Below are 25,151 nucleotides of genomic sequence, written 5' to 3' on the forward strand. Positions count from 1 at the left end.
TCCTCCTCCTCCTCCTCCTCCTCCTCCTCCCCTCGCTCACCGAATCCACTCGCCTTCATCTCATCCAACAGCGCGTTCAATGAATTCGTATCCAGGAACAACCCACACGCGCTTCCCAAGAACCATCCCCAGTACGACGCCCGCTGCGCCTTTTCTTGCAGCGCCGCGTCGCGCGTCGACCCCACGATCCCCGCGCTCGTCGCCCACACCACGTGATCGAACGCAAAGTACGCAAACATCCCCAACGCTTTGCCATAAAACGCCCCCTCCTCAATCGCGCTCATCCGCGCCCGCGCGCGCGTCTTCGATCCAAACTTCCGTTCCACCGCCGGCGCGAGCGCGTCGAGCTCCTTGAGCGCTCTGAATGGCTTTCGCGCCATCGCGAGCGATTTCGACGCGTTCAGCGCCCGTCCCGCCTCACCGTTGGAGACGAACAACGCGCAGTACTGCGCCATGCTCGCGCACTTATCCCGGGCGTCGTACGTCGTCAGAAAGGTGCGAATTCGCGCGGCGAGGACCAACGCGCGGTCGATCGCATCGTCGTTGACATTCGTCCCGCGCGTCCGCCCAGAGCCGCGCGCGCGCGCGGTTTTCGACGGCGTCGACGCGGCGACGTCGGCGTACGTCATGCGCGCGCGCGAGGACGCGGGCGCGCGTCGGGGTGTCGCGCGAGCGCCGCGGGTGGATGTCGTGAACGGTCGTTTTCTTTGTTCGACGCACTCGGACACACGGTGTATACTGTAGATACTTTATATCCATGTAGTGATGTAGACAAGGAAGCGCGGCGCACGCGCGTCATCGCCGACGCCGCGACGCCGCGCGACGCCTCGGCGCGGCGTCACGGCGACGCGCGCGGTCGCGGAAAACGCACGGCGTCGACCGCGCGCGCGATCGACGCGAACGAGCGCTCGCGCGCGGCGTGCGCGGCGCGCGCGCGCGACGTGCACCGTCGCGGTGTCCGGGACATAAATATCATAATCGGACACGCGGTACGTAGAGAACGAAAGGAACGTACTGTGTATGGAGCGATACACGGTGACGCGCGACGTCACCAACCGTCGCGCGACGACGCGACCCCCCTCGCGGGACGTCGCGACGCGTTCGAATGTCCCAGCGCGCGCGCGCGGCGCGAACGCTCGCGCGCGCGCTCGTGGAGACGACGAAAAATCTCCGCGTCGATCCCCGCGCGCGCGCGCGGTGGTGTCACGACACCGCGAGCCTGCGAACGCCCGAGAGCTCGCGACGGGTCGTCCGCGATGAGGATCGATTTTGGTTCGACACCAACGGGTTCTTGATACTGCGAAACGTGTTCGACGACCGGGAGATCGAGGTGGGTGATTTTTTGTTCGTCCGTGGGGCGACGCGCGGGGGGGGGCGGTGCGCGCGCGCGGTGGATTGGATGCATCTTCATCATGGCTCGAGCGATGAATCGATGACCGGTGGGGTGGTGACATTGGACTGACGCGAGACGACGCGCGGATGAGGACGTAGGCGATGAATCGATCGATCGACGCGCGCGTGCGCGATCCGGCGACGGAACGAAAGGGAAACTTACGGCTCACCAAGACCGGGGGGCCGCTGAGCGGAGATGGGACGACGGGACGACGCGACGTCGCGGGCTTTCTGGGATGGCCGAAGGGCGAGCGCGAGCCGTTTCGGAAGGTTTTAGCGCACGAAAAGTTGATCCCGTACGTGCACGAGTTCGTCGGGATCGGCTATAGGCTCGATCATAACCCTCTGTGCATCGCGCAGGATCCGGGGGCGGAGGGGTTCGAGTTTCACGGGGGGAGCACGCTGGACGACGGACGATGGAATTGGCCGCTGGCGTATCAGTACGCGCAAGGGCAGATTCGGAACAATTTGCTCGCCGTCGCGGTTCCCTTGACGGACGTTAAAGAGGGTGAGGGAGGGTTCGTCATCGTGCGCGGTTCGCACAAGAGCAACTTTGCCGCGCCGGCGTCGGTGAAGCGTTACGAGAACGGCGTCGAGCACGGGTACGCGCCGGCGCTCAACGCGGGCGACGCCGTGTTGTTCTCCGAGGCTACCACGCACGGGACGTTGGCTTGGAAGGGAGCGAAACAGAGACGAACGCTCATTTACCGCTTCGCCCCCGCGACGGCGGCGTACGGACGGGGGTACAAGGATTCTTGGCCGAGCGAGTGGCTCGAAGGGACGAACGACGCTCAACGCGCCGTGCTCGAACCGCCGTACCACCCGCGACTCGATCGCCACGCCGTCGCGGATGACGGCGTGAATGTCATCAAACCCGCTCCTCGGGAAGAGTTCAAGGTGAACTTCGACGAGAAGGTGTTCAAGTCAAAGTACTTTTAGACGACGCGATCGCGAGCTGCTTGTATTCTTACACAAATTCTTTATTTTACTATCGATTCATCACCGGCGATGCGTTCGCGAGCGAATCGGTGGTATCGACGTTGATCTCGACGGCACGACTATCTTTGGCGTAGTCCCAGCCCAGGACGTCCGCGTCGTCCTCAACGCCGAGCCACGCCTCTTCGTGCGCCAAGATTTCCCTCGCGCTCGGTCTCGCGCTCGGATCGTACGCCAAACACCTAGCGACGAGCTCGGCGAACGGGCGCGGTTGCGTCGCGCTGACGACGTCGATGACGTAACGCTCGAGCATATTCTTGGACGACGATGCGCTCGGCGGGTCGACGCCGAAGACGTCACGGTAACGCTTCTCGTGCGAACGCGACAGTTTCATGTCGGCGAACCGCAACATGGAATTCACGATGACGGCGTCCGAAGCGGCGCCTTCGCCGCCATCGGGGAACAATCGAGACGCCTGCCGCAGAAGAGCCGTCGCGACGCGTTTCACCTTTGTTTTGCTCTCGCGCTTGGGTTCGATCTCACCCGTTTCGTCGTCCACGTAGCCAAAGAGCTCGCGTCCGGCGCACAGGAAGAAACACGTCGCGCCGAACGCGAAGACGTCCACCTTGGTCCACTGTTCGTCGTCGACGCCGTTCATGTCACTCAATAACAGTTCTGGGGATTGGTATCCCGGCGTGCCGTACAACGATGCGTGATACGCATCCTGAATGATCGGTTGTCGCGCGACGCCGAAATCGATGAGCGTCGCCCGAAACGTGTTAGCGCCCGCGCCCGGCGACAGTAACACGTTCCCGGGCTTGATGTCGCGATGGACGACGCCGTTGGCGTGACAGTGCGCCATCGCGTGCACCAGTGCGCGAGCGAGCTCTCGGCTTTGTCGAGGCGTTAACTCGCCGCGTTCGCGCATGTCGTGCGCGTTTCGCCCGGCGGCGCTGAGCAAGAGGTAACTCTCGTTCCGAGCGCGTTCGAGTAGACCGGCGAAGATTCTCACGATGTGCGGATGCTTCGGCATCGATGACAACGTCATCGCCTCCACGGCACCGATTCGATAGCCATCGCCGACTTTTCCGCCGCCGACGACGCCCGGGAACGGATTGGAACACTTCAACACGGCGTCCTCGTCGCCGAAGAACGCCGTCTCGGCGTCGCTCGCGTGATGCGTCATGAAGACGTCCGAAAAAGCGCCATCGCCCGCCATGGCGTCCATGTACCGCTCACGCCGTAAATGTCGAGCCGCAAGCGTGTACAGCTTGGCGTCGACGCCGGTGAGCGACGCCGTCTCGAACACTCTCGATTTCGCGTCGAGCGACGAAACGCGTCGCGCGAACTCCTCCTCAATCTCTCTTCGCTCGCTCACCGATGTCCCGTGATTCCGCGACGATACTAAAGCGAAATATTTAACGCGCTGTTCCTTCCTCTGTACTTTTCTCGTCTCCACGTCTCGCGCCTCGGTCGCTCCCTCCGTCGTCTCCGAAGTCGTCGTCGTCGTCGCGCAATACGGCTCGTCGTAATCTCTCGGGTAATACGACCCCCAACCGCGCTTGGGAACGGCTCGATCGTCATCATCCGAGGTATCGACGTACACGCACCGATCCGACGCCACGATTCGCTCTCGCATCTCTCGATCGCGCTCGACGCGCCTTCGCTCGGCTTCGTCTCGTTCCGCGACGCGTCGCGCCGTCTCCTTCGCTCGTCGCTCGAGCGCGTCCGCGCGCGCAATCTCACGCGCGCGCTCGACCCGTTCAACCTCTCGAGCGATGCGCGCGCGCTCGCGCGCTTGATTCTCCGTCTCGCGTCTCGCGCGTTCGATCCGCGCGCGAACCGCGCGCGCCTCGCGCGCCGCCGCCAATCGTCGCGCCCGTCGCGCGCGCGCCGCCCCGACGCCGCACGAAAGGATACCGCACACGACCAAACACAGCGCGCTCGGCGAGATCGTCGCCTTCCTCGACGCCGTGGATGTTTCGTCCCGCGTCGTCGTCCGCGTCGTCCGCGTCGTCCGCGCGTCCGGCGCGAAATCTCCCGCCCGCCCCCCCCGCGCGCGCGTCGTCGTCCCGCACCGACCGCGCGCGCGCGCGTCCGTCGCGGCCGTCCGCGCACCGCTCGACGCGCGCGGTCGACCGACCGTCGGCCCGCGCGCGCCGTGTGGAGACATTTGAATTCGAATTAAATGCAATCCATGACCCATGCGAGCGCCCTGACGCGACGCCCGCGCTCGGTGACGCGACGCCCGCGCGGGTGAGATCAATCGACGCCCCCGGCCCGCGCGCGCGACGTCGACGCGGCGTCGAGGCGCGGCGTGGGCGTCGTCGAGCTGTAACGACTGGACGTCCTGAAACACCCGCGTGTGGATCGTGTACACGCGTCGGCATGCCCCACATACCGCGTACCGCCGTACACTACGTGTCACACGTCCGAAGGATGCACGATATATCGACATCGACGCGGGCGTCGCGCGCGATGTGGACCACGCACGCGTCGATGGTTTTACAACACCTATAATACGTCCCGCGTGTCCGAGAAAATACACCCGGCGTGTCGACGCATCCACGCCGCGCGCGCCGCGCCATCGATCGTCGCCTCGCCTCGCGCTCGACACCGCCCGCGCGCGCGTCGGTGACATCGCGCGCGACGCCCGCGCGCGTCCGCGGCGCGCGCATCATCCGCGCGGTCGACCGCGCGCGGCATTCGCGCCCATCGCGCGAAAGGGTGTTAAAAAAAGCGTTTGGTGTTGGCAGCGGGATCGGGCGCGTCGCGCGACGGCGACGAGCGACGACGGCGACGGCGACGCACGCGAACGATGGGAAACGGTCCCGAGGTCGAGCGGGCGCCCGCGCGCGGGCGACGGGAGGGACAGACGTCGACGTCGTACGGGGCGCGGGCGCTCGGGCGCGGGGCGCGGGAGACGCGCGAGGACGCGGACGACGTCGAGAGGTACGACGCGCCGCGTCGACGACAAGGGGGGGGGCGGGATGAGTTTTTGACGAGCGCGATGTTGTGCGTGGGCGCGGTGAGCGTGTGCATCGTGAGCGTGATGATCGCGGGGGGATTGGCTTTCGTGGGGTTGAGCGAGAGCCGGAGCGATCGGGCGGCGATGGATTACATCTCGCGGTCGCCCGATGCGTGGAGTGGGATGTCGAGTTATCGAGGCGGGGAGTTACAATCGAGCGGTGGTTTGTCGACGGGCGGGCGAGCGTCGAGTCCGCGCGAGCGGTTTGATTATTTCGCCCAACCCGATCGCGTGAACCAGGATTCCCTCGTGGAGGAGCTCGATCGACGATACGGCGAGCGATTACAGGCGATGATGCGGGAGCTTCGAGAGCAAGGAAACGCGGGTTCGCAGGCAAAGATGGATCCGACGTCGATGACTCTGGCGTCGACGCAGACCAGAGGGGAGGATCCGAGTTATTTGCCGCCGGCGCCGATGACAGAGGCGGAGAGAGACGCCAACGCCGCGGCGGAGCGTCTGCGACGTTTACCGCACGAGCGTTTACCGAGCGCCGAGGACGACGACGATGATGAGAGTGATATTAATCCCAAGGAAAAGTCCAAGGATGATCCGTTCGATGAGTTGGACGCCGAGGACGGCGCGGACGGCGCGGGAAAATGGAGAATGAGAGCTTCGTCGTCGCGTCGCGAGCGGACGTCCAAAAGTGGTCGCTCCTCGGAGGAAGGCGAGCGAAAGCGACATACCTTTGGCGTTTTGGCCGTGGAGGAGCGCGAGTACGCGGAGACGAAGAAGCCGCAAGCCGCGGTGAACAAGGCGCGCGAGCGCTTTGAGCAATTTGAAAACACTCCCGAGTGGCACGGCAAAATCAGACGTGATTGCGACTCTTACGTCGAGCGTTTGCGCGAGATTGAGAATTTGGTGAAAAACGCAGAGGGTTCCAAGGCGACTCGCGCGTCGAAGCAAATCAATCTCGGCGTCGAAGCGGTTCGTCAGTGGCACGCGACGATTTCGCGTGATTTGAAGAACAAACTCGCCGTTATGGAGGTTGCGCTAGAGAAGATCGCCGACGCCAAATCGGAAGATAAGGAGTTACGCGTGCACGCGCTTTCGGAAGACATAGAGGACGAACTGGACGCGCTGACGACGACGATGGATCGCGTGGACAAGCTGAAGACGGCGTTGAGCGACGTCGTCCACGCGCTCACATCCGCGGCGGCTGACGCCTCTGCAACCAACAAAACGGAGACTGGATCGACGAAGCGCGCCGCCAAGTCCAAGTCGTTCGATGACGAAGAAAACGACGATGGCGAAGAGGAAGCCGACGCCGCGGATGTGGGTGCTTCGAATAGGAAGAATTCTTGGGATCAGGTCGCAGAGACCTGGGTCGGCGGAGCGTCCAAGCCGAGCGGCGTGGACACATCCGTGGCCAAGTTTGCCTCTAAAGACAGCGCGAGCGCGTCGCCATCGTCGTCGTCGATCGTCGATTCCAAAAAGGATGACAAAAATACCGCGGTATCACTCGCCAAGCAAGCCGAGGGCGGGGACGCTCCGTGGGTGCACGCGCGCTGGGGAGCTCGAGCGAGTTTGGGATCCGCGGGTGACGACACCGAGTACGACGACGTCGCGAGCGAACGTGGCTCGGGGGCGACGCTGGGTGACGTCTTGTCGCAAATCGTTCGCTCGGTCGCCGACGGGGAGGATTCGAATCCAAAATCGTCGCGGACTTCAACGTTCGCCGCGCTCGGAAGCGCCTGGGGCTCAAACGACTGGGTCGGCACAGATGCCGCGGACGCGACGTGGGATCCGATTCGCGGCGAAAACGACGGCGTGTACGTCGACGACGCAGCAAAACGTTTGGACTGGACGATTCCACCCGGTGGATCGTCCACGTCTAAGTTGGCCCAGAGCGAGCTCGATCGAACGCCCACACCCGACGACGAGGATTTTGACGAAAAGAGCAAGCAACGCGCTGTGGAGAAATTCGCCCAAGCCGAGCATAAATCCGCCGAGGCGTGGCGCATGGAGGCTATGAAGGCGCAACAAAAGCTCGAGGATTTAGCAGCGAGTACTTTGGAGAACGACGGCGAGATGAAGAAATCTGCCGAAGCCGTCGAGCGCTTGAAAGGGTTGGTGAGCGAATTCAAAAAGGCGCTCGTCAAGGAATCCAAGGCGAGAGCCAAGGCAGAGAAATTACTCGAAGAGGAATCCACACGATCGGCCGAGGAGCGCGAGGACCTCGAAAAGCGCGTGGTGGAACAGGCTAAATTACAAATCCTAGCGGCGAGAGCCGAGGCACGTGACGCCTCGCTCGCGAGGATCAAAGCAGAGGCGGAGGCGGAGAAGGCGCTGAAGGAAAAATCCGAACTCGCCAAAGCTGCGGCAAAGGTTCAGGTGAGCGCCGATAAGGCTCTGAAAACGCTCATGGCAGATAGAGACGCCGAGAAAGAGCACTCAAAGCAATCGAGCGAGAGCGAGTACGACGACGACGCGAAGGCTGAAATAGGGGAAGACGCCGATGTTCGCGACGTGTTGAACGCCGCGGCGGAAGCCGCGGAGGCAGCGGCAAAACAGGTGCTCAAGGACAAGGGTGCGAACTCGTCGTCGTCGTCCGGTGAGAAGCCAACGACGTGGGACTCCGCGCTCGAGGATATCAAGACCGAGGCCGCGGCCAAGGGTGCGTCAGCGAGTGTCGGCTCCGATCGAGACGGCTCAACGCCGACGCCTTCGACGAAATCAAAGAGCGTTTCGCCGAAGAAAGAAGCGGATGATTCCGACTCCGTGGACTCACTCATCGACGGTGCGCCCACGTTCGAGACCACGATCGCGGTGTCGTCCTATGACGTCCCGAAAAAAGATGTCAAGCTCTTCCGCGGAGCGACTCTGAGCCTGTTAGCGGCCCGAGCGCCCGGCGCGTGCGCGGAGAAGACGATGGATGTGAAAAAGTCAACCGCCGACGATGGAAGCGTGCGATTGAGCATCAAGTGCGTGAACGCCAAAAACGTCGAGGCGGTGAGCAAGGCGACAGAGGCTCTGAAGTGGGCGACGGAGAGCGGGCGCATGGGTGCCAATTTGGTGAAGATTGGCTTTAAAAGCGCCGCCGCGGAGGATTTCTCAGTCGTATGATCGTCGACGCGCGCGTCGCGCGCGCCGTAGGATTCGAATATAGTGCACTCAAATTACAACAATCGAACGCGCTCGACGTCGCGACGGCTCGAACGCGTCACGCGGGGAAACGCTCGCGATGACCCAACGCGACGATCCGCGTTCCAAACCTCAAGATTCATCCGCGCCACCGACGCCCCCCCCCGCGAACGATCGACGCGCGGGCGCGACACCATCGAGCACTTTTCTCCGCGTCCGACGCGCGCGCGGGCGATCGCGCGCGTCGATCGCGGCGTCGATCGATCGTCGGTCGACGCGTCGTCGACGGCGTTCGAAGTTTCGTCGACCGACGAAGCGTCGGGGTCGGTCGACACCGTTTGTACACAGCGTACACACATCTTCGAATACGAACGTACTGCCGTTGTATACAGACGCATAGAGCGATATGTCGTTGACACGCACATCCAACACGGACGAGTCATGAGTCAAGCAGAGTCTCGACAACACACCCGCGTGTCACCGGTGCCGTGTGCGCTGGCCGAGCGACGATGCGCTGGCATGTCATGTACGTATAATCACATAATTACATCGATCAAAGAGTAAAAAAGTGTCGAATCGACTCGCGCGTCGACACCGACGCGTCCGCGTGAATCGACACTCCTCGACGCCCTCGGGTGACGTACCTCGCGCGCGATGTCGCTCACCGAATCTGGTGCGTGCGATATTTCCCTCGACCTCGCGCGACGCGCGCGGCGCGGACGCGCCACGGACGCGGTCGCGGCGACGCGGCGCGGTCGTCGCGTCCAAACGACGGACGGTCGACACATTTTGTGACATCCCCCCGTCGACGACGACGCGGTGATGCGTCGCGCGTGCTGAGGACGTGGGACCATTGCGTGATTTATCCTCGAACGCGCGCGCGCGTCGCGGCGTCGCGGGCCGCGGTCGCGGCGTCGCGGGCGGGGGGCGCGAGCGGGGGGGGTGGCGCGAGGGCGTCGACGCCCGCCGCCCGCCGCGCGTCCATCGTATTTTCACTTTGTGTCGCTCGATGGACTCTGGGGGTGTTAAATATGCAATGGGGGCGTCCGCGACGCCTCTCGACGAGTGAATACCGAGACTGACGGCTTTGAAACCTATTCGTTTCGCCCTCATCGCAGGCGCTGAGATCCAATCGCTTTACAACAACCTCGATGCGAACTTTTTGCTCTCGAGCGCCTACCTGGTGTTCTTCATGCAAGCGGGTTTCGCGATGCTGTGCGCCGGCTCGGTGCGAAGCAAGAACACGAAGAACATTTTGATCAAGAACGTTCTCGACGCGTGCGTCGGTGCGCTCGCTTGGTTTTACTTCGGTTACGGTTTCGCGCTCGGTGAGGCGTCGAATGGTAAATTGAACTCATTCATCGGTAGCGGCAACTTCGCGATGAAGGGCGTGAGCGGCAACACGGGTATTGCCATGTACTTGTTCCAGTGGTCCTTCTCCGCGGCGGCAACGACCATCGTGTCCGGCTCCGTCGCCGAGCGCACCAAGTTCGAGGCTTACCTCGGCTACTCCTTCTTCCTCTGCGCATTCGTCTACCCGGTCGTCGTGCACTGGGGCTGGTCTGGGCAAGGCTGGCTCGGCCCGTGGCGATGCGAAGGCTCCTCCAACGGCTGCGGCCCGCTCCTCGCCGGTAGCGGCATGCTCGACTTCGCTGGCTCTGGTATCGTCCACATGACTGGTGGTGTTGCTGGCTTGGTCGGCGCCATCATCGTCGGGCCGCGCACGGGCCGCTTCGCTCCGGACGGTCGCGTCAACCCAATGCCGGGTCACTCCGCGCCGCTCGTTGTTCTCGGCACCTTCATCCTCTGGCTCGGCTGGTACGGCTTCAACCCGGGCTCGCAGCTCGCGATTGTTGCGTTCGGTGGTGCCGCCGCGGACAACTCTCGCGTGATCGCGCGCACCGCCGTCACCACCACGCTCTCCGCCGCCGGCGGTGGCATCATGGCGATGGTCTTGAACTACGTTCTCTACCATGTCTGGGATTTGATTGCCGTGTGCAACGGTATCCTCGCCGGTCTCGTCGGTATCACCGCCGGTTGCTCCACGACCGAACCGTGGGCCGCCCCGATCTGCGGCGCCCTTTCCGCTCTCGTCATCCACGCTTCGAGCAAGCTCTTGCTCAAGCTCAAGATCGATGACCCGCTCGAAGCGGCTCCGATGCACGGCTTCTGCGGCGCCTTCGGCGTCCTCTGGGTCGGCTTCATGGCCAAGCAATCCTACGTCGCCGAAGTCTTCGGCACCGCCCGTAATGGCTACATGCCGGCTGGCGTCTTCTACGGCGGCAACGGTAAGCTCCTCGGCGCGCAAATCGCCGGCATCTGCGTCATCACAGCCTGGGTCGGCGCCACGCTCGGTGCCTTCTTCTTGCTTATGAAGAAGCTCAACTTGCTCCGCACCAGCGTCGAAGAGGAAACCATGGGCCTGGACGAATCCAAGCACGGCGGCAGCGCGTACGCGATGGAACTCGTCGCCCCGGAACCGGCGTAAACTCGAGTAATCTCATGCTGAGTTGGCGCTTACAAAATGAAGAATTTTTTGTCCGACAATACAAAAGGACCGCGCATTGGGAAGGAACATTCACGCCACCCACTGCGCTGTTGATGTTACATCAGATGATATATATATATTATGAATTCTACTCTACCTCAACCGCGACGTCACTCACCACTCGAGACGACTGATGACAAGTGCCGGATGCGCGCCATGCGCGTCAAACAGCGCGTCCACGGCGTCGTCGGACCTCGCTCTCGCGTGTCGCATTTCTTGGGCGTGAATTCCCGTGTCGCACACGAATAACGCGTCGATATCGGCATCGTTCGCGCCCGCTATATCGTGCGCGAGCGAGTCCCCCACGGCGAGCACTCTTCGCGAGTCCACCGCTGTCGTTCGTCCAATCTCTCCAAGCAACGCATTGTAGACGATCCCGTCGGGTTTACCCATGAGACACACGTATTCGTCCCCACTCTCACCGTGATGCGCGTATTTAAATGAATCTCGGTAATACGTAGCCAACGTTCCGGGCATCATCATCAACTCGTCGCCCGAGACGGTGACAACATCCGGATTTGCCACGACAAGCGGTTTCTTCTTCTCCGCCGCGCGTTCGATCATCAATCGCATCGTTTCATCGCTCACGGATAGCTCTTTCTCGCCATCGCCTCTACCAAAAGCCTCGACGCCGTGTGCGAGGACGAAGTCGCACGCATCCACGTCCTCGGGCCGCTCGATCGAGACGACTTGATACGCCTCCCCGAACGCCTCGCCGAGCTGCACGTTCCCTCGCATCGACCACGTCGCATGCGCGACGCGCGCGCGTCGTCCCTCGCCCGCAATCGCATCTAAAATTTCACGCAACTTCAAGAAACATGCCTTTTCCGGCACTGTCTCGAGCGTCGACGTCAAGAAAGCCTCGGCGACGTGTCCCGAAGTCATCGCGCCGGCGAACGCCTCCGCGTCGTATCCCATCGCCGCCAACTTTCGTATCGTCCCATCTCGCCCGCGAGACGAATTCGAGAGGACGTATATGGATTTTTTCCTTCGCTTGAGCTCTCGCACGCACTCGATCGCGCGCTCGAACGGCTCGACGCCGTCATGTAAGACGCCTGCGGACGCGTTGCAATCGTCAGTCCCTCTACAACACGAGTCATGACTCATTAAAACCGTTCCAGTGGTCGAAGAGGCTCTTTTAGACGCGCGCGCGCTCTGCGCGCGTCCTCATCGCGATCGAACGCGCGCGTTCGCGAGGCATCGTTCGTACGCACCGAACTGATCGAGCAAAAAGACGTCGTATCGATCGGCGACGTCGCGGAGACGGGATATGTTGATCGTCGCTGAAGCGTGCGCGCGCGCGGCGTCCGACGCGCGCGCGACGATGACGCGCGCGCGCGAGCGCGCATCGGCGTGCGATCGTGTCGACGACGATGCCATCAAATCGATCGAGCGCGTTACGCTCGCTCGCATTTCAGCGCGCTCGACAGTGGCGCGACGCTCCGCGGCGTATTGTGAATATTGTAAAACATGGATTTTTAATCGCCACGACGTCTCCTCGTCGTCGTCGCGCGTCGACGACCCTCCGTCGTCGTCTTGAATTCGCGTCGTATCGTCGACCTCGACCTCTCAAGCGCTCACTTCAACAACTCGTCGTTCTCGGCGTCGAAGATGCACGCCTCGACCTCATCCACGTCGCCGCGCATCACCGCAGTCATGCAATCCTCGAAAACCCGCTCCGCGCTCAGCTCTTTCAACTTTTCCCGCCAGAATTCATCGGTGTTCACCTCCGGGCGCTTCCTGAGTTCGCTCACGACCTCGGTCGAACTCACGCCTTTACCCGTCGCCTCCAGCGCTTCGTCGCACTCGAGCAAGCACCGCTCGAGCTCCTCCGCGTCACCGCTCGCGACGGCGTCGAGACACGAGCGTAAGACGTCTTCGGATTGTTCCGCGGCGTCTCGGCTCGCGCTCACGACGATGCGCGCTCGTGACGTCGCGAAGGGTGTTCGCGCAAGATTTCGATCGAATCGCGAAACCGTCGCGTTTTTGACGCGCGCGATCGATTTAACGCCCGAAAGCGTCGAACACGACGTACGCATCGTCGACATGGTACGCCGCGTCGACGCGTGCGCGTGAGATCGCGCGCGACGACGCGTGCGAGGCGATGTCGTGGAAAACGATTATCGATCGCGCAACGACCTATATAAAAAACGATCGGACAATCGAATATCGTATTTACGTATATTTCAGGTCTGTCAAGTACATCGGTTGGATCCACAGCGAATCTTTCCATGTCAGGTGCTGACTGTACGCGCGCGCTCGACGACGCAGAGCGCGACGACGCAGAGCGCGAGCGTTTCGAAGACGAACGCTGGATGAACGCTCATTATAAATTATTCAATTATTTCTTGCCGCGGGAGACGACGGTTATGTCATCGATGGCTCCGCGCATGAACGCCACGGCGTCGTCCTCGAGCGCGTACTCGTATCGCCCAGCGCCACCAGAGGCGATCATTTCGAGCGTGTTCTTCTCGATTTCGGTCACACCTTGGCCGTCGAACGCGCTCTCGACGATGTTTACGGCAGATTTGAGGTCAATGACGCCCGCGCGGGCCATCACGTCGTCGGCGACGGCGAGCAGACCGTTGTCGTATCGGACCGTTTCGATGGTTCGGTAGTACCCGCTCGGTCGCTTCATCGAGACGAAACGATTTCGAAGAATTACCGTCTTCTTCTCCAGGTCTCTCGGTTCGCGAAGGCGCGTTCGGAGCTCAGGGACGGAGCCGGTATCGTTGAGTCCGCGGGCGCGGCATTCCTCTTGGAGATCGGCTCGCTTCATCGAGCTCAGCGCCTTGAGCGATTTCGGATCATCAAAGACAATTCGAGACCCTGGACGCGCGAGTTGCATCGTTGCGGTCTCGTTCGGCGTCGTCATTACGCCAGGCTTGGGTTGGGGTTCATCAGTAACCTCCACAGCGGGCTCAAAACCGGCAAGTGAAGAATCCGAACCCACCTTGGACGCCTTGGCCTCAGCTTCGGCGGCGCGCTTCGCGAGCGCCTCTGCCTTGGCCTCGGCTTGCGCCGCTGCTTGTGATGCATCGGATAAACGCGCCTCAAGCTCTTCTAATTGTGTTGAGAATCGAGACTCCGCTTCGGCGAGGTCTTGCGCGGCGCGCTCGGCGATTCCTTGCGCCTCTGCCGCCGAGTCTTCCTGCGCACGCGCCCGAGCCAGAGTGGCATCCTCCTCGGCGGCGTTCAATTGGGCGGAGATGCGTGTAATCTCCTCGCGCGCGGCGATGAGCTCGCGTTCGAACTCACTCGTTGCTCTCGAGGCCTTTTCGCTCGCATCGTCCAATCGCCTGGCCAGGGTTTCACGTTCGGCGGTGAGTGCCTCCACCTTTTCTACAGCTTCGGCTCTGGCAGCGCGCAATTCCTCGGCGAGCTTCGTCGCGCGTGCGTCCGCTTCGGCCAGTTGTTTCTCAAACTTTTCGTTCATCGCACGCGTCATAGCGTCATCGGACGCCGCATCCGCTGCTTGACTGAGCTGTCGCTGAAGCGTGTCACTTCGTTGGATTTCTCTCAAAAGGAGATCCTTCGCCTTTTCAGCCTCACGGCGAGCCAAGGCGACATTGGCATCTTCTCGCAGCGCGCGGTTTTCCTCTTCGAGGCGTTCAATCTCGGCCGTGGCGTTTGAATTTCTCTCATTTGCTTCTTCAAGCTCGCTTCGAAGTCGTGGAATGTCGTCTACGTCGCTCTCGAGCTCACGAATTCGCTCCTTAAGTTCACCATCCTCCTCGAGAAGTTGGACCATGTCCGCGGAGAGTTGGTTGAAAGCCGCTTCTCCGGTATCGTACCGCTCTTGTATGTCCGCCAACTTTTCAATGGTCATGCGTAAGGTTTCAATCTCTTGTACTGCTTTTCGCAGGCTGTCTGCCTCTTCAATAGCCGACGCCTCCGCGTCTTCGAGCCGAGCGCGAAGCGTGTCGCTCTCTTCTTCCAAATCACGAAGCGCTTCCTTACGCTTGAAGTCTTCTTCAGTGAGTTGGAACATGTCTACCGAGAGACCCTCTAACTTGGCTTGCTCCTCCTCAAGTCGTTCCTCGGCGTCCACAAGTTGTGCACGGAGCGTTTCGATTTCCTCTGCTGCGTCGGCAATCGCCGCCTCCATCGCGCGCGCATCCTCCATGAGTCGTGCCGTCACGCGCACAACCTCTTCCACACTTTCTCTTTTGACGGCTTCTTTTTCACGAATCGTGTCATTGAGTCGTTCAGTGATTTCAGTGATGCGGGCCTCGGCTTCGGCTTTGGCCTCATCCAGGAGTCTTTGCTTCTGTTGAATTTCTTCCGTCGCACGCCTCTTCTCTTCCTCAAAGACTGTCGCCTTCTTTTCAGCATCAGTCTTCATTTCATCGAGCTTGGACCTTTCCCTGGCGTATTGCTCGTTCAGGCGGTCGATCTCCTTTTGCTTGATATCGGCTTCTCTTGCCAAAGCGGCACGGATGGCTTCGACATCGACGGCAGCTGAATCTTTGAGGCTGGCGATCTCACTCGCGTAGGAACGCTCGCTCTCGGCGAGGGCCTGTTGCGCTGCTGTGAGTTCATCCATCTTCTCGTTCAGAGCCACGGTGAGGCGCTCGCACTCCTCGCGAGAATCGATGAGCTCTTGCGGTTCGACCATGGCACTGACGCGTTGCTCGAGCGCTCGCTTCTCCTCGCTGAGCGCGGCAAGTTGTTGAGTATTTATCGCGATCTGCGCGGCGTAGTCGGTCTCCTTCTTGCGAAGCGCATTCGTGAGCTCCTCACGTGCGCGCTTGGCGTCGTTTTGCGCCTCCAACGCTGCGTGCTTGGCGTCGGATATCTGATGCTCGAGCGCCTCGGTCTGCGTGCCGAGCTCCTTCTCCAAACTTTGCATTTTTTGCATCGTTGTAAAAGCTTGCTCCTCGAGAGATTTCACCTTTCGTACCTCGTTGTTGTACTGAGATTCAATCTGGCGACGTTTCTCATCCGCCTCGCGCTGGGCTATCTTCAGTTCGTGTTCGAAGTCGATCTTCATTGTGTCCGCTTCCTCCTCGGCGACGCGCAAAATCGATTCAAGGTCGACTACGCGTATCTTCAAGTCCTCATTTTCATTCGTCAGAGCCTTGACGCGATCGGCGAGCTCATCGACGAGTGAAGCTCTCTCTTCCATTGCCTCGTTCGCCTTGCGTAGTTCGGTAACCGAGGCCTCGAGCTCGGCGACTTGCAACTGGAGAGTTTGAACCTTTTCCAACGCCTCGCTCTTGGCGACGCCTTCATTCTCGAGTTGGCGCTTCAACTCGGCAATCTCACGCTCGTAGTCGCCCGTTTGTTCCTCGAGTTCGAACACGCGCGCCTTCGTTGAGCGCTCAACCTCTTCAAGCTGGATGTTGAACTGTAACTGCGCCTTTTGAAGGTCTGTGAGCGCCGCCTCACACTGCGCACTTAATTCGACGTTCGTCGCGTTCACCTTCTTGAGTTCATTCTCGAGCACGATAGCCTTATCGGTGAGATCTCGAGCCTTCTCGTCACTCTGTTGCGCCGAGCTCAGAGACTTCCCGACGATGACGCGAAGCTCTTCCTCGAGATCGGCCGCCTTCTTTCGCTCCGTGTCGAGCTTTTGCGTCAGTGAAAATTCCACGGAGATTGCCTTACCGAGATCCTCCTTTGCGCGCTCGAGCTCTTCGACGAGCGCTGCCACGCGATTCTCTTCGTTCAATGTATCTGCGGTTCGGCTGAGCTGGCGCTGCAAGGTGTCGCTTCGCTTCATCTCTTGCATCAACAGATCCGTCGCCTTGTCCGCCTCTCGGCGCGTCGCTGCGAGTTCGGATTCGATTTTCTCGCGGATCTCCCTTTCGATCCCGGCGGTATCGATCTCTGACTTCAAATCAGGGGGCGTCCATGGCTTCGGAGGCGCCGTGCCGAACAGTTCGGAGAACGTGCGAGGAAGTTGTTTCTTCAAAGTTTCGGCAGCCAGTTTTTCCTTCTCCGCGGCGAATGCTTCCTTTTCGGCGACAAGATTGTTCATTTCTACAGCGAGTGCTTCCTTTTCGGCGGCGATTTTTTCCTTTTCCGCGGACAACACCTTCTTGGCCGACTCGACGTCCGCTTGTGCCTGCGCCTCGTCCCGCGTACTCTCGCTCTCGTACTCTCTCATCAATCCCGTAGCTTCGCGCTCGGGCTCGGCGGCGAGTACGTTCGTCTTGCGCTCCTGCTGGGGCATTCTTCGCAATTTTTCCTTCTCTTCCTTTTCCGCTTTGATCTTTGCCTCGCGAAGCTCCATCGCGGCTCGGCGATCGGCTTCGAACGCTGATCGCTTTGCCTCGCGCTCGAATCGCTGCCGTTCGGCATCGAGCGCCCTCGCTCGCGCGACGGCCTCACGTTTCTCTTGAGTCTCCTTGATCGCTCTCTCGCGCTCTTCTTTGTTCCTCGCCTTCTCAGCCTCTCGCTCCTCGGCGACTCGACGAACCTCGATGATTTCCTCGTCTCTCGTTTTGATGTACGTCTCCATCGCCTGTTTCACGCTATTCGGGACTTCCTCAGTGCTCATGGCGCGTATCTGGTTGATACTCTCAGACACCGCGTTGTCAAGAGCTGTGTTCGTCGCCGCTATGCGCCCGACGAGCGCCGCCGCGCCCTCGTACTGTGAAACCGCCTCCACAAGATCCAATCGAAGCGTCGCGCGTCCCTCCTGCGTCGTCAACAGTCGTCGGTACTTGGCGCCGTAGTACAACGTGACGCACAACCCCAACAGTTGCTCAAACGCCGCTAACGGCGGCACGCGCTCCACGCTCGTGAGCACCGCGTCGAGACTCACCGTGGACGTCACCGCGGCGACGCCGATGCCCGCCACGGCGCTCAGCGCCACGCCCCGTCGCATCGCGCTCCCTCGCACGCGCTCGTAATCTTCCCACCCCGCCTCGTCGTCCAACGACTCGTACGACGCCAAATCTTCCAACAACGCCCCAGTCTGTCTCACCGCGCTCGATGTGATCGCCTTGACGTCCCGCTCCGCTTGCTCGGCGTCCTTCGGCTCGAGTAACCGCGCCACGGCGGCGTCCCACCCATTCCTCGCCTTCGTCATCGCCGACGTCACCGATCCATCGGCATCTTCATTCGATGCGCTCCGCGCGACCACATCATCGCTCGATCGCTCGTCGACGTCGCCATCGTTCTCGACGTCCGCCCGCGCGCCCGGCGCCGCCAACCGCGCCGCGCCGCGCCGATTCGGCCGACACCTTCTCCGCACCCCGCGTCTCGCCTCGACGTGTCGCTCGAACGACGTCACGCATCGCGTCACGCGCATCGACGCCTCCGCGCGCATCACCGAAGACGCGCGGCGATGGGAAACGAGCGAAGATTGCGATGAAGCAAACAAATCCAAAAGATGATTGATTTTCAAATCGTCCTCGACCGCGTCTCTGTTCGCGCGTCTCCGCCGTCGCGCGCGCGCGACGGACGACGCCGGAGGACGAAGACGGAACGCGCGTCGATCGTCCGCGGCGCGAGAGGGCGCGCGATCGACGACGCGGTGTGCGGTGCGCGCGACGGTCGACGGTCGCGTGTTCGCACATACAAGGGGTTTAGTTTCTATGCGTCGCGCGGACGTCCGGGAACGACGACATCGATCGAAGCCACGACGATGACGACGACGACGACGACCACGACGTTCGTAAAGAGTGATGTTTCGTCTATTGAAGTCGTATACGCAGTGAGTCTTGGATCATCGTCGAGGGTCGGCGGTCGACGCCGAGGCGGCGGAGGCGCGCTCGGGCGCGCGGCGCGCTCGGGCGCGGCCGTCGGACTCGAGCGTTGTTCACTCGCATCGTTCGTTCCATCCTCACGCGCTCGCGGCGGCGTCGGTGTGTGCGTTCGGTGAACCCGCGCGGCGTCTGGACGCGACGCGATCGAGGTACTCGTCCCAAAACGGGAGCGTCCATCGTCGTCCGCACTCGCGCGCGACGTCCCACGAGCTCGCGACGCCCGCGAACGCGCCGTCGTCGTCCGTCACCGCCAAGTGATGCACGCGCTTCCGCGTGAGCAGCGCTCCGACCTCCTCGGCGGTCATCATCGGACTCGCGCACGTCACGTTCGCGTTCATCACCAGCGCGCACGTCGTCTCGAGCGGAATTCTTTGGAGAAACCACTCCAACGCGTCGCTCTTGGTGATGATCCCACGCGGGGTCCCGTCTCCGTTCGGATCGAGCACGACGACGCATCCGACCGATGAATCGTACACCATACTGTGCACGACGCTCTCCAACGCGCTATCCGTGGACGCGGTGACGCATCGCGACGCCGGGGTCATGAAATCTTTCACGCGGCGCATCGTCTCTTGGTATCTCCGCCGAGAATCTCCGAGGACGCGCGATCACGTCCGGGCGCCGTACGCTCGAGTTTTCGTCTCGAACGACGCGGGTATTTTTTCTTCCTCCGTGGCGCGCTCGCGGACGCGCGCCGGACGATCGCGCGCGTCGTCGTCGTCGTCGAGGGCGAATCGACGGCGACGCGTCGTCTCGGCGCGCGTGACTGCCGGGCGGACGTTTTCGTCAAACCCTCGGGCGTTTACGTATTAGGAAAGTCATAAACCTATGTAATGCATCCATACCGTTGTTTTTATACGTGGGCGTCTTTTCCACCAGTTCCCCCGTGGATGTATCGTAGTGTAGGGACTTCTGATACTATGTATGAATACGAAGAGACAACCGGCCGTTGCGCGCGCCGACCGCGGCACTCGCGCGCGTCGCGCGCGCGCGTCGAGGGCGGTCGCGAGACGCCCTGAGCGCCCAGACGCCATCGCCCGTCCCTCGCGCGCGGTGAGATTTCGGAACGCGACGTCGCGGAGGCGCGCATTCGAAAGATTTGTGTCGACGAATTTCATTTTTGAGAAATTGTCGAACATTCGATCGACGCTCGAGCGACGCGCGCGGCGCGGTCGAGCGCGTGCGCGGTCGGAATAGACGAAAGCACGTGTGCGAGCGTGTGCGGGGTCGCGATTCGATCGCTCAACGCTCGACGAGGCGGCTAGGGTGAAGGATTCGAGCGTTCGCGCGCGCTCGTCGCGTCGCGCGAGCGTCGACGCCGCCGACGACGTCGGTTGAACATCTCGCGCGCGCACGGGTCGAATTCGAGGCCTCGAGAGATGTTTGGGTTTGGTCGTGATTTGCGATCGGAATCGAGCAAGGAGCGCACGTCGGCGGAGCGCATGGACGCGATGGAGCAACGCGCATTTAGCGCGTTGAGCGCGGGCGGGAGCGACGGCGCGTCGAGCGTGCGATCGAGCGATGCGTTCAGTGATTTAGCGTCCGAGGATGGGTTTCCGTCTACGAGCTCGGACGCGGGGCGTCGGCGTTTATTTCTGCAGAATAAAGGCAGGGGATCGCGATTCGCCGCGCGTGTGCGAGAAGAGTCGCTGCGACAAGAGGCGAGCGGACGGGTCTCACCGCTCACGGCGACGGCGCCGACGATGCGCGGGACTTCGTCGACGACGCGTAATCCTGTATCTTCGTCGTCGTTTGACATCGCCGAGAACGCGCGGTTGGCGCTGGAGGCGAAGGACGCGCAGTTAAATAAGATGGCGGCTCGATTAGCCGAGCTCGAGCGACAGCGAGACGCCGAGATGAAAGATCGCGTGCGAACAGAGGTGGACGCGTTCTCGGGCGCGGCGAACGATTTAGAAGCGGAGATGGCGAACGCGATGAAAAATCTACGCTCACAAGGTTCGGGGTCTGGGAACGGATCGGTGGAGAAATTCGCCCTCAGCGGGTTCGCGTCCAGAGACAACGACGGGAAGGATGGCAATCGAAGCGCGAGAATTGGCGAGGAACCGATTAGCGAGGCTTTGCATTCGCGCGCGAAGACACCGGATCGAGAACCGACGACGACGGCAGCTCCACGCGACGAACGAGCGGAGGACGCGCGTTCTGTCGGATTTGATGTGCGCACGCCCGAACCCGGGACGAGAGTCGAGGGCGGTGTGCTCACTTCGAGCGGACGCATCGTCGCCAGTGCGTTGAAGACGACGTCGTCCGTCGGCACTCACAGAGGGAAGGAATCGATATCTCCGGCTTCGATGACACAGAAGAATGTGGTGTTCAATCGAGAGGAGGCGTACTCAGACGCGGGCGTCATGCTCGATCCGCAAGAGATAGATGCTTTACGAGCAGAGCTTCGCGAGGTGAGACAAGCTCTGAAAAGTGCGTTTGGTGTGAGCGAAAAGCTCGTCGCGCAGTGCGAGAAGAAGAATCGCGAGCTTAAGGAGAAAAATCTCGCGATTAAGCTCGCGCGAGAGGAAGTCGAGCGCGCTCGTGAGGAGGTGCGAATCGCCAAGGAGACGACGAAGCCTTCGTCGTGGATTGACGACATATTGAACGACGTCGAGGGCGACGCGCGATTACGCGTCGCTTTGGAGACTTTGAACAAGTGCAAAGACCTCAACGCAAAGTTGTTGCAAGTGATGAAAACCTCCATCGGGGTCAACGCGGAGACTAGTCCTGGGGTCGTCTTCAACATCTTACCCGCAGTGACGTCGCTCGCTACTCGTGGTGATGTTGCAGATGCCATGGTCCAAGCTGGAGCTCTGATTGCGATCGCAAATTCCTTAGACTTGTTCGCAAAAGACGTCGCAGTGTGCAGACGCGCTATGCAAGCCGTGGGCTCAATCTGTCGCGCTGGTGGTTCCGACGCTTCGACGCAAGACGATGAGATCGTCGAGTTACGAGTGAATCTCACGAATGCCGCGATCGAGCAAGCGGCGTCGTCAGTGTTAAAAGCGGTGGAGACGCACTTGAAGGACGCTCCTCTGTGCGAATTAGCGTGCGACGTCGTTCGCGCGTTCGTCGAGTACGGCGATCTCGAGTTCATCAAGACGCTCGTGAACGACATGCGCGTAGTTCAAAGGATGTGCGAGGTGTCGCAGTCCCACCCGAACGACGAACGCGCGCAAAGGGCGTCATCGCTCGCCATCGCGGCTCTGGCGACGACGAACGAGCAGACGAAGGAAATCGTCGAACGATCCGGCGGATTCGCCCTCGTCCGAAGGTGCGCGGCCGAGCTCGGAATCGACGACGCGTTACGAGTGTATCCGGCGATGCGTCGGTGGTTATCGGGTAAGAAAACGAAGGAGGAGCTCGAGAGAGACGAGGCGAGCACGCGCGAGCGTTTCGACGACGACGTCGACGACGACTTCGTAGACAACCTATAGTAGTTGATTAGATAATTGGCGCGTGAAAATGTCATGATTTGAAATTGATCAATGACATCATCGAGCTCTACTAAAATTGAGCTACGTCAGATCGTCCTCCTCCGCCTCTTGACGCGCGACGATGCGCTTCTTCGCCTTGAGCAGCATCGTCGTCTTCCACGCGTCCAATCGGCTCATCGAGTCGAAATCCGCCACTGCGCTAGAAAATTCGTCTTGATCGCCGTTTTCAAATGCCTTCGCGCACTTGAGCAACAAATCTCGTTCGCGAGTGCCGTTGAAACTCGGATCGAGCTCGTCGTACTTGTCCACGGCGTTCATCACTCCGATGGCGTCGCACCAACACATCCGACAGATCCCAGCGCTCAAAAAGTACCCCTTGACGCTGAATCGCAACAAGTTGTTACTCAGCGAAGCTCTCCCGACGTCTTCGAAGATCTCCGTCGCGTCTTCGTCTCGATCGAGCTTGGCGCTCAGGATGAACGCCGTCTTCAGTTTCACGTTATTCGCCGTCGCGCTCGATCCCTCTTCGCTCTCGTACAACTCCGCCGCTCGCGCGTACGCGCTCACGGCACGATCATACAAACCCTGAGCGTCGTCACCCCCCGAACCAGCGTTTCCGGCGTTCTCAAACACCTCGCCGATCTCCTTCAAGTGCTTGGCGCTCTGGCTCAATCGACCCATCTCCGCGAACATCTCGCTCGCCCGCGTGTAATGCTCCACGCACGCCTCGATTTGCGAGCACCTCTTATACATGTGTCCCGCCTCGGCGTGCGCCGACGCCGCGTCGTGCGTCTCTTTCATCCGTTCTCGACATTTCGCCGCGTCCGCGTACGCGTCCGCCGCCCGCCCGTAATTCTTCGACAGTTTAAACTCCGTCGCCGCGCGCTCGAACAGCTCCGCCGCGTCCTCGTCTCGGGATCCCGACGCGAACAGCGACGTGAACGGGTTCTTCGTCTGCGTCGGCGTCGGCGTCGTCGTCGGCGTCGTCGTCGTCAGTCGTCGTCATCATCGCGACGATCGCTCCACACCGCGCGTGCTCCCTCTCGCGCTCGCGCTCGCTCGCGCGCGCGCGCACCTCCAGACGCTTCCGCGCCTTGGCGCACAGCTCCTCACCCCTCGCGTCGCTCGCGGTGGACATCGCGCGCGTCGACGCCGAGATCTCCCGTCGCGCGGCGTCCGTCGTCCACCGGTGGATGGTTTCAACGCACATCGCGTTCCATCGACGCCGAATACGTCGCACCGACCCCGCATTGGGACGACGATAAACCCCACGCGTCGACGACGACGTCCTAAACCCTCATACCCCGCGTGACGGTGCCGCGACGGTGATCCCGCACCGCGCGACGCGCGACCGCGACGGCGGATGCCGAACCCGATCGCGCGCTTCGAGACGTCCGCGGGGACGTTCGCGTGCGAATTATTCCTCGATCGAACCCCGATCACGGCGTCGAACGTCGTGGATTTGATCGAGCGTGGATTCTGTGCGTGTCGTTAGGGTTTTGCGTGGCTCGCGATGTGCGCGCGATTGTCCCGTACTGACGCGCGCGTTCGGCGATGTATGATAGATGATGGAGTACACTTTCACCGCGTCATTCCAGACTTCATGTTACAGTTTGGATGCCCGCACGCGAAGGACGCGAAGAGCTCGCGCGCGGGCACGGGTGGACCCGAACCCGCGAGCACGTTCACGAATCTCGCGACGGGGGCGACGATGACGCGAGACGCGCGCGAGGGGAACATTCCGGATGAATTCGCGGATGAGACGAGCAACGACGTCGGCGCGCTGTCGATGGCGAACACGGGCGCGCCCAACAGCGGGGGGTCGCAATTTTTCATCAACACCGCGCATAATGATTTCTTGGATCACTGGAGAGATGATCTGAGCGATTCGAGGCATCCGGTGTTCGGTAAGGTGATCGAGGGCATGGATGTGGTGCGAAAAATTGAGGCGACGAAGACGGATCGAAACGACGCGCCGGTGACGCCGGTGAAGATGATCAGGGCCACGGTTCAGCGGTAGATGCAATTTTTAATATAACGCATCGCATCCGCACCGTTCGCGCGCGCGCTCGACGACGCGGTCGCGCGCGCGCGTCGCGAAGGGCCCGCGCGCGACGCGCGCGACGGCACATTTCGACGCGTCGTGCGCGCGTCATGTTCGCGAATATCGCGCTCGGACGCGCGCACGCGACGCGCGCGCATCACACGCGTGATTCCACGCGGTTTCGTCGCGCGAACGTTCCCAGAGCCCTCGCACGGGGCGACGCATCGAATGAGAAAAATACACTTTTCGACGACACGCAGTGGAAAAACGCGTCGCGAACGACCCTTCTTCCGATGCTCACCGCCTCGCTCGCGGTGGCGATCGCGACGGTGCCCGTGGACGTTTCCGCGGCGATAGATCTCTCGGAAACCAAGTCGGTGATTGAATTCAAACAAAAACTCAAGCCCAGAGTCTCAGAGGTCATCTTGGAGTCGAAATCCGACGCGGCGAACGCCGACTTGGCGTCGAACGATCTCACGGGGGCGATCTACGCCGAGAGTGATCTGAGGAACGCGAACATCTCGAATACCGATGCTCGGGGGGCGGTGTTTTCGAGGGCGATCATGCCTGGGGTGAAGCTCAACGCCACGGACGCGTCGAACGCGATGTTCGATTACGCCGTGTTGAGAGGGGCGGACATGCGAGACGGGGTGTTCGCGAACGCGAATTTCGTGCGGGCGGACATGGGTGAGGCGATGATCGAGGGGGCAGATTTTTCGGAGGCTGTTATCGATCGGTACGAGGCGATTCGATTGTGCGAGCGGGCGAGCGGAACGAATCCGTGGACGGGGATCGAGACGCGCGCGACGCTCGGGTGCGACGACTCGAGGGTGAGCAAGTACGAAGGGAGCGGTCAGGGGGGCGCGAATATCAAGGCGGCGAAGCGCAGTGGAACCTGGGGGGGTGGGAAGTGATAGAGATGTCTAGATCTACTCTTTCGCTACAGAGACTAGCGAAAGTTTGC

The 25,151-nt window shown here is 61.4% G+C and overlaps 13 protein-coding genes across 13 annotated transcripts; 6 read left to right on the forward strand and 7 right to left on the reverse strand.

The window, feature by feature from the left end:
* On the reverse strand, window positions 1-629 carry OT_ostta20g00160 (Peroxisomal biogenesis factor 11; the record flags this gene model as incomplete). Its single annotated transcript, XM_003084350.2, has 1 exon — window positions 1-629. A coding segment is annotated over one exon (629 nt), but the record flags the coding sequence as incomplete, so codon positions are not given.
* Window positions 630-1,105: 476 nt separating this feature from the next.
* Window positions 1,106-2,331, forward strand: OT_ostta20g00170 (Phytanoyl-CoA dioxygenase; the record flags this gene model as incomplete). The annotated part of the gene is made up of 2 exons (XM_022982681.1): window positions 1,106-1,330; window positions 1,492-2,331. 2 exons carry the CDS (start codon window positions 1,106-1,108, stop codon window positions 2,329-2,331), a joined length of 1,065 nt encoding a protein of 354 aa, XP_022840604.1.
* Window positions 2,332-2,380: 49 nt separating this feature from the next.
* On the reverse strand, window positions 2,381-4,501 carry OT_ostta20g00180 (Serine/threonine-protein kinase, active site; the record flags this gene model as incomplete). The annotated part of the gene is made up of 1 exon (XM_003084352.2): window positions 2,381-4,501. One exon carries the CDS (start codon window positions 4,499-4,501, stop codon window positions 2,381-2,383), a length of 2,121 nt encoding a protein of 706 aa, XP_003084400.2.
* A 645-nt stretch (window positions 4,502-5,146) lies between these two features.
* OT_ostta20g00190 (unnamed product) lies at window positions 5,147-8,419 on the forward strand (the record flags this gene model as incomplete). The annotated part of the gene is made up of 1 exon (XM_022982771.1): window positions 5,147-8,419. The coding sequence occupies one exon, from the start codon at window positions 5,147-5,149 to the stop codon at window positions 8,417-8,419; it is 3,273 nt and encodes a 1,090-aa protein (XP_022840605.1).
* Window positions 8,420-9,091: 672 nt separating this feature from the next.
* On the forward strand, window positions 9,092-10,925 carry OT_ostta20g00200 (Ammonium transporter, conserved site; the record flags this gene model as incomplete). Its single annotated transcript, XM_022982826.1, has 2 exons — window positions 9,092-9,110; window positions 9,556-10,925. The coding sequence occupies 2 exons, from the start codon at window positions 9,092-9,094 to the stop codon at window positions 10,923-10,925; spliced, it is 1,389 nt and encodes a 462-aa protein (XP_022840606.1).
* A 174-nt stretch (window positions 10,926-11,099) lies between these two features.
* On the reverse strand, window positions 11,100-12,092 carry OT_ostta20g00210 (HAD-superfamily hydrolase, subfamily IIA; the record flags this gene model as incomplete). Its single annotated transcript, XM_003084354.1, has 1 exon — window positions 11,100-12,092. One exon carries the CDS (start codon window positions 12,090-12,092, stop codon window positions 11,100-11,102), a length of 993 nt encoding a protein of 330 aa, XP_003084402.1.
* Window positions 12,093-12,562: 470 nt separating this feature from the next.
* On the reverse strand, window positions 12,563-13,033 carry OT_ostta20g00220 (unnamed product; the record flags this gene model as incomplete). The annotated part of the gene is made up of 1 exon (XM_003084355.2): window positions 12,563-13,033. One exon carries the CDS (start codon window positions 13,031-13,033, stop codon window positions 12,563-12,565), a length of 471 nt encoding a protein of 156 aa, XP_003084403.2.
* Window positions 13,034-13,326: 293 nt separating this feature from the next.
* Window positions 13,327-18,024, reverse strand: OT_ostta20g00230 (SAP domain; the record flags this gene model as incomplete). The annotated part of the gene is made up of 1 exon (XM_003084356.2): window positions 13,327-18,024. The coding sequence occupies one exon, from the start codon at window positions 18,022-18,024 to the stop codon at window positions 13,327-13,329; it is 4,698 nt and encodes a 1,565-aa protein (XP_003084404.2).
* Window positions 18,025-18,780: 756 nt separating this feature from the next.
* On the reverse strand, window positions 18,781-19,269 carry OT_ostta20g00240 (CBS domain; the record flags this gene model as incomplete). Its single annotated transcript, XM_022983002.1, has 1 exon — window positions 18,781-19,269. The coding sequence occupies one exon, from the start codon at window positions 19,267-19,269 to the stop codon at window positions 18,781-18,783; it is 489 nt and encodes a 162-aa protein (XP_022840607.1).
* An 885-nt stretch (window positions 19,270-20,154) lies between these two features.
* On the forward strand, window positions 20,155-22,143 carry OT_ostta20g00250 (unnamed product; the record flags this gene model as incomplete). The annotated part of the gene is made up of 1 exon (XM_022983047.1): window positions 20,155-22,143. One exon carries the CDS (start codon window positions 20,155-20,157, stop codon window positions 22,141-22,143), a length of 1,989 nt encoding a protein of 662 aa, XP_022840608.1.
* An 81-nt stretch (window positions 22,144-22,224) lies between these two features.
* On the reverse strand, window positions 22,225-23,281 carry OT_ostta20g00260 (Tetratricopeptide-like helical; the record flags this gene model as incomplete). The annotated part of the gene is made up of 2 exons (XM_003084362.1): window positions 22,225-23,097; window positions 23,219-23,281. 2 exons carry the CDS (start codon window positions 23,279-23,281, stop codon window positions 22,225-22,227), a joined length of 936 nt encoding a protein of 311 aa, XP_003084410.1.
* Window positions 23,282-23,506: 225 nt separating this feature from the next.
* OT_ostta20g00270 (Cyclophilin-type peptidyl-prolyl cis-trans isomerase, conserved site) lies at window positions 23,507-24,163 on the forward strand (the record flags this gene model as incomplete). Its single annotated transcript, XM_003084363.1, has 2 exons — window positions 23,507-23,624; window positions 23,709-24,163. The coding sequence occupies 2 exons, from the start codon at window positions 23,507-23,509 to the stop codon at window positions 24,161-24,163; spliced, it is 573 nt and encodes a 190-aa protein (XP_003084411.1).
* A 134-nt stretch (window positions 24,164-24,297) lies between these two features.
* Window positions 24,298-25,101, forward strand: OT_ostta20g00280 (Pentapeptide repeat; the record flags this gene model as incomplete). The annotated part of the gene is made up of 1 exon (XM_022983188.1): window positions 24,298-25,101. One exon carries the CDS (start codon window positions 24,298-24,300, stop codon window positions 25,099-25,101), a length of 804 nt encoding a protein of 267 aa, XP_022840609.1.
* Window positions 25,102-25,151: the final 50 nt, after the last annotated feature.

Source organism: Ostreococcus tauri (assembly GCF_000214015.3).
Source record: "Ostreococcus tauri WGS project CAID00000000 data, contig chromosome 20, whole genome shotgun sequence".
Taxonomy (NCBI): Eukaryota; Viridiplantae; Chlorophyta; class Mamiellophyceae; order Mamiellales; family Bathycoccaceae; genus Ostreococcus; species Ostreococcus tauri.